The sequence below is a fragment of the Hylobates moloch genome, unplaced genomic scaffold (genome assembly GCF_009828535.3).
Source record: "Hylobates moloch isolate HMO894 unplaced genomic scaffold, HMol_V3 SCAFFOLD_1, whole genome shotgun sequence".
In the NCBI taxonomy this organism is placed as follows: Eukaryota; Metazoa; Chordata; class Mammalia; order Primates; family Hylobatidae; genus Hylobates; species Hylobates moloch.
In genome coordinates this window covers 156,706,193-156,722,970 of record NW_026652276.1, presented here as the reverse complement: position 1 = coordinate 156,722,970, position 16,778 = coordinate 156,706,193, and the positions used below count along the sequence as shown (strand labels likewise).

Here is a 16,778-nt window from a genome sequence, read left to right as displayed (position 1 = left end):
GTGCCTACAGTTTTCAGTAAATACTGCCAGATTGCTCTCCAAATGCTCTGTCGTCCAAGCTCATGTTAGAGCTGCCTCTCTCAATATTGTACGAGGTTTCTCATTTCCCCACATCCTCACCAGCCTTTGATATTATATAACTTTTTAATCTTTCTAATTTTTTAACAAACTAATAGTTATAAAATAGTGTAACAGAAGTAGAATCATAGTAGTTGTAGTGGTGTTGGGAATAATGCTCAAAATCCTAAGGAAATTGAACACTCAAACAAAGGATTTTCAGCAAAGCAATTTTACTTCTGCGCAGAGGGGTGCTCCTCCTTGGCCAGTCGCCATGAGAGCACACCAGAACAAAGGGGCATGAGAGCTTTTATTCATGACACAAACCCTGCCCCTGTACCCTTTCTCCATTGACTGGAGTTAGGCTGCACAATCTAGACTAACCAGTTAGCTAAACATTTGAATTTTCTTTAGATAAGGTGGGCACGTAAGAGAGGCAAGGGAGAAGAGGTGTCTGTAATGAGCTAGAGAACTAGTCTTCTCTCCAAATAAGGAAAGGAGTGCAAGCTGGTACTGCTAATGCCTGGTACTGTGGCGTGTCTGGGCATGTAACAAAGGCAGAAAGGAAGGAAAGAGGAGAAAAAGAGAAAGTGGGGAGGCACACTGCGAATTAAAGAATAAAGGATTGATCAGGCTATTCAAAGAGAAACCTCATCATATCCCACAGTCATTAGGTACATGGGCTCAAAGCAACCTTACCTAGATTCATATTCGAGGTAAGTAGAATACTTATGTAGCTTTCTGTTCCTGTTTTCTAATCTGTAAAATGAGATAATAATAATACATAGTTCATAAAGTTGCTATAGGTATCAGAACAGTTATATTTTAAGAGAATTTAGAATAATGCCTGGCCATTGCAAGCACTCAAATATTGGCTATGTGACTTCTCCAATTAACAGTGAGGACCCAAGTACTGAGTACTCTTCATGCTTTACTGGCCATTCACATTCCTTCATATTGAATAGGCATCATCTGGGATAAAACCTGAGGTTTGTTGTCTCACACCAAGGCAATCGAGGACGCAGAAACACAAAAAGTGCATTTAAGAGAGTAGGTTTAATAGGCGAAAGAAAGAGAATAGCTCTCTCTCTTGCAGAGCGAGAGGGGCGCCCGAGTGGGTCTTCCAGTTGTGGTGAAATGCACAGGGGTTTTATAGACGAGCTTGAGGAGGTAATGTCTGATTTACATAGGGCCGGAGAGATTGGTTGGACCAGGTGTGCTGTTTGCATAGTACAGGAAGAAGCTGGCCATCCCACCCTAATCTTGTATTATGCAGATAGGGTCTCTACCTGGCTAGTGCCATGTTGCCTGCTTTTTTACTGCACACATGGCGGCAAAGAAAAGGGAAGAGGGAACCTCCATGTTGAATATACCTGGCTTCCAGGTATTCCTTTCGTATTGGCAGAGCTGCTGGCATTTACCTATATAGCAAGTTTTAGCTTGTTTATCTATGCTTGCAGCGTGATTTCTCAGGTTGCTTTTTGTTAGAAAAGAAATGATCCGGGGGCTGCTTTTTTGATGTTGTTTGTTTGAGATAGAGTCTTGCTCTGTCGCCCAAGCTGGAGGGCAGAGGCACGATCTCAGCTCACTGCAATCTCTGACTCCCAAGCGATTATCATGCCTCAGCCTCCCGAGTAGCTGGGGTTATAGGCATGCACCACATGCCTGGCTAATTTTTGTATTTTCAGTAGAGACGGGATTTCACCATGTTGGTCAGGCTGGTCTTGAACTCCTGTCCTCAGGTGATCCGCCCGCCTTGGCCTCCCAAAGTGGTGGAATTACAAGCGTGAGCCACCACACCTGGCCTGAAGCTGCTTTTTATTAAAAAGAAACCTTACCGAGGACTCTCTTACCCTCACTATCTGCCTAAATAATTTCTTTCTAGTTCCTGTATCAATATTTGAAATTACTGTTCCATAAGATTTACTGAATTTCTTCTTGCTGAGTTCTTTTTGTTTATATGTATATTCCTGATATACTTATTTAATAGAAAATATTTTTATTTTTACACAGTCTATCAGCCAACATTTAACTTCATCTTTGTTGTCTTATTTTGAAGTTACATCTTTAGTTTGATGTAGTCAAAGTTATCCATTCTTCCCTTTGTACTTTATGCTGTTTTGGGATTTTGTTTAAGAAAGCCCTTTCTACTCTGAACTCATAAAGACATTCAATTTTATAGATTTTGATTCCTTTGAATTTCTATTTCATTTTTTATATTTTACATTATTACATTTCATTTTACATTATTCTAATCATTTGATAATCACTATAGTTTCTTGTGAGGCCTCTTCATTTGTCAGTACATTTTCTTAGACCTTTTATTTACACGATTATCATCTACAAATATTGAGTTTTTATTTTTCCTAGCAATTCTTAATATCTTGTATGTCTTTTTCCAGTCTTTGCATTGTCAAAGACTTCTGTACCCTCTTGAACAGTAGTGAGATAGTGGATTTCTTAATGTTTTCTTCTATCATTTTTGCCAACCATAGATGAAATCCTTCTAAAGTTTTTTTATTTAATATGTTATTAATGCAATTTATTATTATGCCATTACATTAATAAAGTTCCCTTCTATGTAACCTTCTAAGAATATTGAAAAAGAAGAATTTTATTACTTTTTACTCTAGTAGGATAATCCTACTGTTTTTTCTTTAAACAAAGCACATTTTTTACTTTGTTGGAGAAAATTTTATTTATGACATGGGCATTGATGTTCATAAATGAAATTGAACCATAATTATATTTTCTCGAATACCTTTATCGGGTTGTGTAGCTATAATAGCCTCATCAAAATGATTTTAGCAGCTTTTCTTTAATTGTGTTTTCTACATCAACTAGTGTACGATAGGAAGTAAAGGTGAATCACATGTAAAACTTTTTGGGCCTTGTATTTTATAGGAGGGAAGTTTTTGCTTTTAAAACAATGTTGTTAATTTAACATGTATTTAAGATTTTATATTTCTTACTGCATTAATTTTGGCATTTTTACATTTTCTAGAACTATATTCATTTTACTTTAATTTCAAATTTATTGACACTTACTTGCTTAGAATATTATAACAAAAATGTCTTATATTTACTTATGAAAAGTCTAGAAATAAGAACTTTAAAAGATTCTGAAATATTATTGACCACTATAAGCCAAGATATGATCAAATGCAAAGATTATACAATGTTCCCAGAAGAGTAGATTAAATTAGTGCTAAAACAGAATGTTCAATTGATTTTTAATTTTATGTGGAAAAATATGTAAGCATTGCTAAGACAGAAAAAAACAGTTAAGACCTGCCATAGCAGAGATTAAAGGGAAACAAATAATTAGTGTGATATAAAAAAGCATTCTACAGATAAATGAATAAATAAGTTAGTAGATTAAATAGAAGATTAAGAAACAAAAATTTTACATTTGATAAATATCTTTCAAATCAGTACATATACATGATTTAACACATCTTGTTAAGAAATGTGGTTATAAATTTAGATTAAAATTATATCTTTAAATTATGTTATAACACATATATTTCAGATGAAGTAAAGATCTAAGGAAAAAATACAAAGTTTCAAAATTATTGCAATAGAGTATATGAGAATGTTATTTAACATCACGTTAGGAAAGCTTTCCTAAGGAGAAAACAAAGAAGGAAAATAAATGGTATTTTTGCAACCCATCTAAGAGGAAAAATTAGGCATACTTAACACACAAACTAACACAAAATATGAGCTCAGTAGATATATGTTCAAATAATATAATAAGAAATTTCCAGAAGAAATAAAAATAGTAACAAATATATAGAAAAATGTTAAATTTCACTAATAATCACAGAAATACAACTTAAAGAAAACGAGATATAATTTTCATGCATTAGACTGGAAATGAATTTTTTAATGAAAAATTGTTACAATTTAGTACTAAGATAAGGGAAATGGTCGTTTTTGCCCACTGACTTAGAAAACATAATTTGGTGATATCCTTAAACCTTTAAAAATAAAAGAGTAAAACTGGCGAAATCCCGTCTCTACTAAAAATACAAAAAATTAGCCAGGCGAGGCCAAGCGCAGTGGCTCACGCCTGTAATCCCAGCACTTTGGGAAGCCGAGGTGGGCAGATCACGAAGTCAGGAGATCCAGACCATCCTGGCTAACACGGAGAAGCCCCGTCTCTACTAAAAATACAAAAAATTAGCCGGGCGTGGTGGCGAGGGCCTGTAGTCCCAGCTTCTCAGGAGGCTGAGGCAGGACAACGGCATTAACCCAGGAGGCGGAGCTTGCAGTGAGCGGAGATGGCGCCACTGCGTTCTAGCCTAGGCGACAGAGCGAGACTCCGTCTCAAAATAAATACTTACATACATACATACATACATACACCGTGGTTGGTGGCACGCACCTGTAGTCCCAGCTACTCAGGAGGCTAAGGCAGGAGAATTGCCTGAACCTGGGAGGCGGAGGTTGCAGTGAGCCGAGATCGTGCCACTGCACCTCAGTCTGGGTGACAAAGCAAGACTCTGTCTCAAAAAAACAAAACAAAACAAAACAAAATGTGTAAATTATTTGGCCTAGAAATTCCACTTTTAGAAATCTATCTTACAGAAATAGTAACGTGTATACAAAGAAAGATATGTGTGGAAGGTTATTAATATATTATTTGAATTTATGCATGTAAAGCAACTAAAAGTACCAAAATAAGTGAGAGGTGACAGCATGCTGGCAGTCCTCACAGCTCTCGCTTGCTCTCAGCGCCTCCTCTGCCTGGGCTCCTACTTTGGCGGCACTTGAGGAGCCCTTCAGCCCACCGCTGCACTGTGGGAGCCCCTTTCTTGGCTAGCCAAGGCGGGAGCCGGCTCCCTCAGCTTGCAGTGAGGTGTGGAGGGAGAGGCGCGAACAGGAACTGGGGCTGCGCGCGGCGCTTACGGGGCCTGCGCGCGGCGCTTACGGGCCTGCTGGAGTTCCGGGTGGGCGTGGGCTTGGCGGGCCCCCCTACTCAGAGCAGCCGGCCGGCCCTGCCGGCCCCGGGCAATGAGGGGCTTAGCACCCAGGCCAGCGGCTGTGGAGGGTGTACTGGGTCCCCCAGCAGTGCCGACCCACTGGCACTGCACTCGATTTCTCAGCAGACCTTAGCTGCCTTCCCTCGGGGCAGGGCTTGGGACCTGCAGCTCGCCATGCCTGAGCCTCCCACCCCCTCCATGGGCTCCTGTGCAGCCCGAGCCTCCCCGACGAGCGCCACCCCCTGCTCCACGGTGCCCAGTCCCATCGACCACCCAAGGGCTGAGAAGTGCGAGCGCACGGCATGGGACTGGCAGGCAGCTCCACCTGCAGCCCTGGTGCGGGAATCCACTGGGTGAAGCCAGCTGGGCTCCTGAGTCTGGTGGAGATGTGGAGAACCTTTATGTCTAGCTCAGGGATTGTAAATACACCAATCAGCACCCTGTGTCTAGCTCAGGGTCTGGGAATGCACCAATCGATACTCTGTATCTAGCTACTCTGGTGGGGCCTTGGAAAACCTTTATGTCTAGCTCAGGGATTGTGGGCACACCTATCAGCACCCTGTGTCTAGCTGGAGGTTTGTGGATGCACCAATCGACACTCTGTGTCTGGCTGCTCTGGTGGGGCCTTGGAGAACCTTTGTGTGGATACTCTGTATCTTAACTGATCTGATGGGGACGTAGAGAACTTTTATGTCTAGTTCAGGGATAGTAAACGCACCAATCAGCGCCCTGTCAAAACAGACCACTGGGCTCTACCAATCAGCAGGACGTGGGTGGGGCCAGATAAGAGAATAAAAGCAGGCTGCCCGAGCCAGCAGTGGTAACCTGCTCGGGTCCTCTTCCACAGTGGAGGCTTTGTTCTTTTGCTCTTTGCAATAAATCTTGCTACTGCTCACTTTGGGCCCACACTGCATTTATGAGCTGTAACACTCACCGCGAAGGTCTGCAGCTTCACTCCTGAAGCCAGCGAGACCAGGAGCCCACCGGGAGGAATGAACAACTCCAGACGCGCCGCCTTAAGAGCTGTAACACTCACCACGAAGGTCTGCAGCTTCACTCCTGAAGCCAGCGAGACAACAAGCCCAACCGGGAGGAACGAACAAGTCCAGATGCGCCACCTTCAGAGCTGTAACACTCACTGTGAAGGTCTGCAGCTTCACTCCTGAGCCAGCGAGACCACAAACCCACCAGAAGGAAGAAACTCCGAACACATCCGAACATCAGAAGGAACGAACAACTCCAGACGTGCCACCTTAAGAGCTGTAACACTAAGCGCAAGTGTCCACGGCTTCATTCTTGAAGTCAGTGAGACCAAGAATCCACCAATTCCGGACACAAGGAAATTGCATATTACTTAATGCAATGGAATGCAAAGCCATTATTTTTAATGAGGTAAATCCATACATACTTACCTGAAAGAATGTTCATAATCTATTAATATGATTTTGTTTAAATGAAAGGAAGCTGGATGCTGATATGCATTCCATTTTGGCTGAAGTACCTGTGGGTAGATGTGTATGTGTGTTTATGTATGAATAACTGTAATGTGCCTTTACTGAGCATTTTACTAGCTGGTGAGAACTATTTCAAGAACTTTATTTGTGTTAACTCGTTTAACCTTCACAACAATCCTATCACATAGTACTCCCATTTTGTGTCCGGAATTGGTGGGTTCTTGGTCAGCTAGTTCCAGAGCCTGCGCTCTTAACCACGAATACAGAGAGAAATGGATGAATAGAGGAACAGAAATGGATGAATAGAGGAACAGAAATGGATGGAGGAACAGAGATAGGCAGACAGAAAGATAATGCATAGAAAGATAATGCACAGAAAGATAATGCATAGGCAAGTCTATAAAAATGCCATTATGGCATTTTATGAGTCAATGATGGGCACTGACTTCTATTTTTTTTTTTTTTTTTTTTGAGACGGAGTCTTGCTCTGTCGCCCAGGCTAGAGTGCAGTGGCCCGATCTTGGCTCACGGCAAGCTCAGCCTCCCAGGTTAAAGCCATTCTCCTGCCTCAGCCTCCTGAGTAGCTGGGACTACAGGTGCTCGCCACCACGCCCGGCTACTTTTTTTGTATTTTTAGTAGAGACGGTTTCACCGTGTTGGCCAGGATGGTCTCCATCTCCTTACCTCGTGATCTGCCCGCCTCGGCCTCCCAAAGTGCTAGGATTACAGGCGTAAGCCACAGCGCCCGGCCAAGGGCACTGAACTTCTTAAATAACATAATACTTGTTAAAATAGAGAACGAGCAAGAAAGACATGATTATGGATGAGTGTAATTCTTCTGTAATTTTCACATCAAAATAAATGTCAAAATTATACAATTGAGTGATGCTAAAATGGCATGGAATATTTCTGTGCCTAACAAGTCAGGGTTTCCCAAACAGAAGGATGGAACTTTTGGGAATTCTGCTTTTAACACCAACCACTCAAAGAAAAGATCTGTGTAGTATGAGTCCTAAACAAATTATAAATGGAAATATACAGTATTATATCATGATCTTAATTTTGCGTAAAACGTTATCAGAGCATATCCCTAGGTTGTATGATTAGGGATAATTTTAATCTCATTTGTAATTGGTATTTTCAAAATTGTCTTCAGTAAACATGTTGTAACTATGGCAATCAGAAAAAAAATGCCATGTAGATAATGAAATAAAGAAAAGGTGGGAAAACAAAAAGAATTCTCCCTCATCTTTACTGCCCCAAGTATCCCAATGCCCTAAGACTTCTTGGGTGAAGCAAATTGCTCTCCATCTTTTTTCAGTAGGTCTCAGCTAGAAGCATGAGTACCAGCTGTCCAGGGAATACTTGTTAAGCTGTTTATTTTAAATTTCTGTCATTTCAGGAGAGGAACTGGGTAGATACAGAGTTAATGAGGCTTCCTTTGCCAGCCTCAAAAGACACTGTTCTCTGAAGTATGTAAAATAAAATATCTTCAGAAATCCTTTCAGTCAATTTGCTTACTCCATTGAGGCCTGTGATTTCAAGGAAGCCTCAAAATACCAAGAGTAAAAGGAGTTACAGTCAAATTGCATAATTTCAACTCATATAAAGGGAGGTTGTGACAAAAACAGAATTGGCTAAAGGAAGTTATTTCTGGCTAGCAGAAAAAAATCTTCAAGCTTTAACTTTTAAAAACAACCTTCTATTTGGTTTAAATGAATTAATTAACCTTATTTTTGTAAGTATCTTTACAACAAAATGATAATCTGATCATATCTGATTTCCATCATTTTCTATGGTTGCACAGTTCTAGCATTCAAGTATTGTTGACTTAGTCCTTGAAAATCTGAAGTTATTTCTCACAAAGTGCTAAAGCCAGGGCTACAAATAAGCAAGCAAAACAGAATAAATTGTTAATTGTGATTATTAGTAAAATAGAGACATTTAGAAAAATCAGGCAAAAAAGATGACACAGGCTCAAACACCATTAGCCTCAATTTTATTATATTTTAGATGATATGATCTCCATTTATACAAATATAATTTTAAAGGAAAAAAATACATTTAAATCATAAATTTTCATGAAACTTTCATCCTCAACCTTTCTTTTGGTCATAAGCATTCTTCAATGTATAAACTTCTAAAGTAATGATAATGTCTTCTGTAAATAATCAAACATGGGTTAGCAATTGCTTACATAATAATAAAATACTACATGATAGTATTCAGAAGAAATGTCAAATCAACCAACTATGACCTGCTGTAGTAAGTAGGTTTACAAAAATTGACCATATATCACACCAGCAGACCTTCAACAGCAATAAAACCTTCACTTTAGTACTGAACCTTGGACTATGATAATTCATGGCTCAGTATTATTTTATAGTTATAGTGTTATGTGTAGTTTAAAAATAATTGACTTATGAAAGGGAAGGTCCAAAATCCTGATTGAAACTTTTTTTTTTAAATGAGTGCTTTTTTGGGCCGGGTGCAGTAGCTCACACCTGTAATCCCAGCACTTTGGGAGGTCAAGGCAGGCAGATCACAAGGTCAAAAGATCAAGACCATCCTGGCTAACATGGTGAAACCCCGTCTCTACTAAAACATGGTGGCAGGCCCTGTATCCCACTACTCAGGAGGCTGAGGCAGGAGAAGGCATCACCGGAGCCGAACGCCCCCCCACCACCCCCCCCACGGCCCCAAAAAGGCAAACTTTCTAAAAAAAAAAAAAAAAAAAAAAAAAAAAAAAGAGTGCTTTTTTTTAAGCTCTAGTTTGTTTAGAATGAGCTGAAAGGATGGAAATACACTTCCCTGGAATGTATTTTCACTTCTAAGTGAAGCTTTGATAGGTACTGGAAAAAAGGGTGCTTGCTGATTATCAACTGATTTTGTTGATTGTGTGCTTAGGGCTTTGACATACATAATCTCTTTTAATCCTCATAATGCTCAGGTCCCCTGATTCCAGGTTCCATGCTTATACCGTCAAATAATTTGGTAAAACAAACGTTAAGTTATTACAATTTAGCAGGACTACCAGTAAAAGAAATGTATTTTTAATTACATTATTTCATTATTTATATATAAAAAAGAAAGCAAATAAATAGCACATTCAAAGCATTTACCTCTCCTGGGGGAAAAAAAAGTGCAGTCCCTGTCTTTTACATGTTTAGTTTCAACAATTCTGGGATCACGATGCAATGATATAAATAAAATGTCTCTCAACTCTGAGATTCTACCCCTGAGGAATGAAGATCGCTTGAAGCTGATTCATTTTTCCCAGCCCATTTTAGTGAATTGCACAATACATCAATTATATTATTTGACATTGTTTTTTATTCAGAGGAATAACATATGCAACATTCCCCTCTAGGTATTAATATTCTAGAACACTTACCTTGAGTCCAATCACATGGCCCCAAACCTCAAACCTCCTGACTCTTGGTAGAGACTTATTCACATTGGGTGTTTCTTCTTGGACTGAGGTTTGTAAATTGATGAAAATATAAATGTAATTTAATCTAAAACATACAATTCACTCATACCTAGTCAGCATGTATTACCATAAAGCCAGGGAATCAAATAATGAGACACGAATCTCTAAGTGAACCTTCAAACTTGAGAGAGAAAACACACTTCAGAGTGTGGGAGCTGCTATGATGAAAGCAGATCTGGAGTGCTGGGAGCACAGAGGATGCTGGAGTTTAATGGATCCGGGGGGATCATGACCCTAAGGAAGCAGACTTTAAAGAATTAGGAACTTTAACAGACAGATATGGAAGGAGGGCAATAACACAAATGGAAGGAAATTATTTACTTTTAGGAAACTAGGGTATGAGAGAGGAACAGAAAATAAAGACCTGGAAAGGAAATTGGCACTTGGTTTTGCAGACCATTTTTTTGTGTAGAAAATGGGCAGTCCTTATCTGGACTCTGGAAACATTATTCGTTGAAGATTGAATTTGGAGAAATGAATTAATCACTTGTTAGTCTCAGTGGAGTTTACTGCCACTTACTATGTACCAGGTACTTTTCCAGGTTTATATGTATTTATCCACTTAATCCTCATGACAATTCTACAAGGAAATTTCTGTCAGTATCCCCATTCCACAGATGAGAAAACTGAGACACAAAATGTTTAGTAACTTGCCCCAGCTCAGTGAGCTGAAATGGGGGAGAACAAGGATTCAACCTAGGTCAAAGCCATATTTTAAGTTAGGCCACTTAACTTTCACTGCACGTCTCTGCTGAAGATCAGAGGAGGAGCAAGAGAGTAGGCTACTAGGGATGGATTGGGTTGTTGATTGAATGTAGAGATAAAGAGAGAGTGTTAGGTCAAAATTAAATGATGCTGTTAGTGAAATTAGAAAAAAATAGAAGTATGTTTGGATAAAATGATAAGATTGTTGTATGTTGAACTTGACCTCAGCAGGACCAATCAGGTAGCTATATCTATCAGGGAGTTGGAAGTTTAGATCTGGAGCTCACTTAGCCAGGAGAGGACTAGAGTCAGGAGAGTGAGGCACTTGCCTCATGCACAAAATTAATAGGACGAAAAAAAGAAATCAAGTATTTTAGTATATAAAATAGTATTTTTTATATACTTTTTTAAATATCAAAATTAATGCCAAAACTATTAACTAACTATCAAAGTGGTTTTTTGTTTGTTTTGTTTAGTTTTGTTTTTTGAGACAGAGTCTCGCTCTGTCTCTCAGACTGGAGTGCAGTGGTGCGATCTCGGCTCACTGCAAGCTCTGTCTCCTGGGTTCATACCATTCTCCTGCCTCAGCCTCCCGAGTAGCTGGGACTACAGGTGCCTGCCACCACAACTAGCTAATTTTTTGTATTTTTAGTAGAGACGGGGTTTCACCGTGTTAGTCAGGATGGTCTCAGTCTCCTGACCTCGTGATCCACCCACCTTGGCTTCCCAAAGTGCTGGGATTACAGGTGAGCCACCCCGCCCAGCCCAGAGTTTTAAGTAATGGAAGGATCAGTACTTTTCCTTTGTCTCAGCCTGTACAGCACTATTAACAATCTTGTCTCTATTTGAAATGTTATATCATGATATTTTGCATTAATTTTGAGCTTTAAAATATCACCTTAAAATAGTATTTATCTTGAATGCTACTTTGTTGTTGTTGTTTTTTGTGCCTCTTTAACTTTTGCATCCTAGGCATGTGTCTTATTTGCCTCACACTAGCTCTGGCCTTATCTAGAGGGAATTTCACTTTCATCTATGCCAAAGCTTCTTTTTATTTCTCCAAGAAAGGAATGATCACTGAAATTGAAACTGAACTTGAGACACCTCTGGTTTTTAAATTATCTTAAGTCTAGAGCACCAGTTCTTATATTTTTTTTTCATCAGGAGGAAGAGAACACATGATTTCAGTCTACAGATAAGGAAACTGAGATCTAACGGCTCAAAGTTAAAACTAAGTTTCTTAGTGCTGCATGGGACATACTAAATCAGAAGGTTCTCTAGATACAACCTTGAAGAAAATAAAATTATAAAGTATGCTTCAGGGAAAAACACCTGGCCAAATAATTTAGATTGAAAGAATATGTTTTTGGAAAGAGCAAGTGCTTTTGAATGAGAGAGAAAGAGCTTGAATTCCCTTTGGCTGCTCATCAGCTGGGTGACTGACCTACAGCAAACTCCAAAGCTTCAGTTCCCTCATCAGTAAAATGAGGCTTCATATCCACCTCTCACTGTTTTGGTCAGGAGAAAAAAAAAGAATGTAGCTAATAAAATTTATCCATCAGGATCTCAACTTATAACAGAGCATGTATGCAAAATAGGAAAATTCCAGGAGATTTTTAGGAAGCTATATACAAAAGAACAGAGGCAGAGAAAACAAAAGGAATAAAACATGTGAGGGGAGAGTTGCTATAACCCAACAGGAGACAAAAAGTCAGACAGAGTTATTTGCCTTTAAAAGAACAGTGACTTTTTGCAGAAGGAGCCAAGGAAATAAATACTCCGACCTCACTCTCTTTTCTCCCTCTGGTCTCCAACCAAGCCTCAAGCTAGAGGACATCAGAGCCCACTTGATTTAGCTCTTGCAGATCAACCTCAAGGGAAGATGGAAGGGTGCAGGCTACAGAAGATATCTAAAGGAGCAAATGGAAGCTCACCACCACATAATCGCTCCTAATTATTGAGTGTTTTCTGTATAACAGACACAAATACCTTACATGTGTCAACTCATTTAAACCAAATAATCTTATAAGGCAAATATTATTATTTGCCCATTTTAGAGATGAGGAACATGAGGCTGGCTGTGTGTAGTTAAGTAACTTCCTGAAAGCCTCAGAACTAAGGATGAAAGCAGGAATTGAATCAAGGTAATGTGTACTATAGCCTATTATTGTCAAAGATCAGTAAGTGGTAGTAATTGGTTTCATAATTATCATCACTATCATAAAAGCTATTTAATCCCAACCAATTATATTTCCAGGGTTTTATCTCAATTATAATACTGCAAATGCATAATAAAGTATGTTCAATATGCTATTTGTAACACTGTATTGGCAAAATATACACAAAATTTAAATGCCTAATGTTGGGGCTCAGAAATCAATACCACAAAATGTGACACTTTGACATGCTGAAATGAAGAAGGCTTAAGTTTTCTTTGAACTTCCTTCACCAATCCTCTTTCCCAAAGCACAGGATGAAGGTGTTCTCTGAAGTTCCCTTATCTGCCTACAGTCTCGACTTGCCAAAGAAGAAAACAGTTACCTCTGGTCTCTTCCCTGACTTCCCACAAACTGAACTCATATTGCAGAAAGAAAGACTGAAGTCTGTCAACACACATGGAGAAACTTTTGTCACAAACCATTGTCTGCTCTGCAGGCTTAACACACTTTGTCTCAGGCCACTGTAAGTTCTTCAAACCCACTGAATTCCCCTAAAAATCATTTTCTAACCCTCCAAATCACCCATACATCACCCATCTGCCTTTCCTCTAATAAGGATGTACAACCCTCTGTACCTCATTGGGATATTGGCCAATCACTCTGTGATTCTCCCCCATGCCCGCGGATAAATTTGTATGCCATTTGTCCTGTTAATCTGCCTTTTGTGACTTGATTTTTCAGTGAAACTTCAGAGGGCAGAGGGGAAGTTTTCCCTTGGCCCCTACACTATGAACTGAGATAGACAAAATAAATTAGTATGTTTATAAGGTGGAATACCATGTGGTCAGTAAAAACCGGTAGCTCTATGAGTACTTTGTGTTGATACACAGACACACACACACACACACACACACACACACACGGGGGGGGATTTGAAAAGGTTATATGTTACATTTTCTGTTAAAAATTTAAAATAACTACATTATCTATATTCTTGTTGACAAAATTTGAGTGTCTGGAAAAATACATGAGAAACTGGTAACGTAATTGCCTTTGGGGAAAGCAACTGGGTGGCAGGGTGAAATGGAGATAATTTTTTATTGCACACATTTTGTACTTTTAATTTTTTTACCATGGTCGTGTAATAACCTATTAAAAACATAATTTAATTAAGGAAAAAAATCTAATTTTGCATTATTATTGACCTTCTAGGGATTCATGTAATTTGAGAAATTGAATGAAAACAATTTTACATGCATGAAATTCAGCTTTCTTACTCTATGCATCCTGAGTGATTTGCCTTTTTCAGTAACAGAATCCTTTGCTATATCAGCTTGTTAAATGAATGCCAAATCAAGAGTAAAATTTCCATCTGTATTCCATAGTGTTTTAGCCATGCTGCTAAAGCAAAACCTGTAGGTAAAACAAAGAAAATTATCACCTTGAAGCTAGGTAACAGGTAACCCAGAAGTCCGGCCAAGCATAAAATTACAGCCACAAACAGCCCTGCAGAGAACATCTCAGGAGGGCGGCTGCTGGATTTTTGTTGTTGTTGTTGTTTTCATCTTTCTTGGCCAAAGGAAGCAGGTGTTAAGAGAGCTCAACCACAGCTCCTAAACTCTTTGAGATTTACAGAGCTCTGTCACCTGGGGTAAGACTGCCATTCTTCCAGGTTTTCTTCTTGTCCAAGAAAACTGACATGCTGTTTTTCATGGTATTTTCAAACTGGAAGATCGAGACAGAAAATTTGGTCATCAGGAATGGAGAGATTGCCCAATGAAATGACAGAATTGATCATTAGGATGCTTATTACTCAAAAGGCCAAATTTTTAAAGAAGGATGTACTAAAATTATTCCAGCATGCTAATGTGGCACACTCCTCTGCTGCCTAACGGCAGGTGTTGCTATTAGCAGAGGAAGCGTTGTTCTAAGAATTATTCTAGAGGGCCAGAAAGAACAGGTATTGCTCCACCCGGGTAAACGCTGACTCAACTCTGTAGGGCTGGCGCGCTCTTTCCTCACCTGAACCCTCCTGCCAGGCACAACTGAGATCCAGAAATAACAGGATTAGCGAGAGAAGGGGAAATATGAAGGACTGTGGTGATGGGTATGCACGAAGGAGTGCCAAGCAGTTTTAATCGTTAATGTTCTTCGTCTGTTGCTAGAGAAAATGTCTTTCCTTGGAGGAGGCATTGGCACGAGTTACTATAAACTCCCTCTGAATCTCAACACTTCTGGGACGCTGATTCCGCTCCTGGCCTGGGGCAGGGCGTGGGAGCTTGGAAGCCAGCGCTGCGCTCCCTGTGGGACGCGATCGCCGCCTCCGTCAACTCGCGCCTGGGCACTTAGCCCCTCCCGTTTCAGGGCGCCGCCTCCCCGGATGGCAAACCCTATAAAGTGGCGGCGAATAAGGTTCCTCCCGCTGCTCTCGGTTTAGTCCAACTGCAATATCAGCGAGATCCCGCGCCCCCCGGAATATCGCGCGCAGGAGCCATGGCGCAGGAGCTATACCACGAGGAGTTCGCCCGGGCAGGCAAGCAGGCGGGGCTGCAGGTCTGGAGGATTGAGAAGCTGGAGCTGGTGCCCGTGCCCCAGAGCGCTCACGGCGACTTCTACGTCGGGGATGCCTACCTGGTGCTGCACACGGCCAAGACGAGCCGAGGCTTCACCTACCGTCTGCACTTCTGGCTCGGTAAGGGACTGCGGGCTGCGGGACCCCGACGCGCCAAGGCCGGCGAGGGGAGGACGTAGGGGTCTGAGATTTGCAGGCGTGGGAGTAAAGGGGACCACAAACTGAGCTAGACTGGAGACCTGTCGCGCCACTCGCGCCCCCACGGCCTGCCCTTTGGGGCCGGCCACTTTCTCCCTGCCAAAGTCAACTCGCCGGCTGCAAACGCGGGGCTCAGGCGTTGTCCGCAATTGACTTACCCCGCAGGCTTTGACCTTTGCCAGGTGTAGTTCCTGGTCTTTGGAGCTGGTGACTCTGGCTTCTTCCCCTTTCACCTTCAAGTCTCCAAACGCCACTCTTGTCCAGGGGCGCTGCCTCCGCGCACACCGTCTCTGGCCAAGCCCCGCTCACCTTCCGACAAGCTCAGTCCTGCTTTTCCTGTCGGGATGGAGAGGAAGTCATAAAGTTTGGGGGCATCTGCCGCCGCTAGGGAAAAGTCTTTTTCTTTTTCTTCACACATTGTTTTTATTTGTTGCTTTCGGGCACTGGCTTATTTTCTCTATGATTGCGGGGATTATTGTTCTGGGCCTCTTTAAAACAGGATTCTACCCGCACCATGCTGCTTGCGGGTCTGGTAGACAAAAACTCCGCTTCATTAGGAAGCTGGCGTCCTCAGATGGAAGCAAGAAAAAAAAAACATATATTTTATATATAAATAAATAGCGCTATATGGGTATTTCATATATTTATGTAGATAGACTGCTTTATTGTTTTATTATTTATTTTTTCAAGGACACAAGATGGAACAGAAACGGCTCCTTCAGCAGTAGTAATTATTTTGAGCTGCGTTCGTGCCAGGCTGTCAGGACACTGGGCCTTGTGTGTTCTTTTTCCACCTTCTACTTTTACTCATAGACATCCTGAATGTCCAGCCTCTCCCCAGGAGGTCTTGTGCCAGTGGACACACCCTTTCTAACAACATGCCGATCCTCTGAGCCTTTTTGCCTTCTTTTAAAACTAGCTAGCTTGCCCAGTACTCGTGTTTGTTTAGTTTTATCCCTGAGCTTAGGAGGAAAACACACAAAACCACACACATACACATTTTTAAGTCTCTGAAAGCCAACATTGTAATTTCTAACATTTGAAGATTTTAAGAAACAAAATAGTAGAAAACATTGAATAGTGACTCTCTAAACATTGGCAAACACCTAGAACAGGCATTTGAGAAATGAAAAATGAAAAATACGTAGATGA

The 16,778-nt window shown here is 40.7% G+C and overlaps 1 protein-coding gene across 2 annotated transcripts in view; it reads left to right on the top strand.

The window, feature by feature from the left end:
- Positions 1-762: 762 nt before the first annotated feature.
- The window catches only part of SCIN (scinderin), a 96,928-nt gene continuing 80,912 nt past the window's right edge, over positions 763-16,778 (top strand). Inside the window, exon 1 of one of the 2 annotated variants that reach the window (XM_058435366.1) lies at positions 763-773. Coding sequence is in view for 1 of the 2 variants with exons in the window: in XM_032760410.2 (XP_032616301.1) it covers positions 15,350-15,548 (199 nt within the window). In the remaining variant the exon portion in view is untranslated. Of the gene's footprint in view, positions 774-15,213; positions 15,549-16,778 lie in introns of those variants that run through there. The other variant, XM_032760410.2, reaches the window with a different exon arrangement.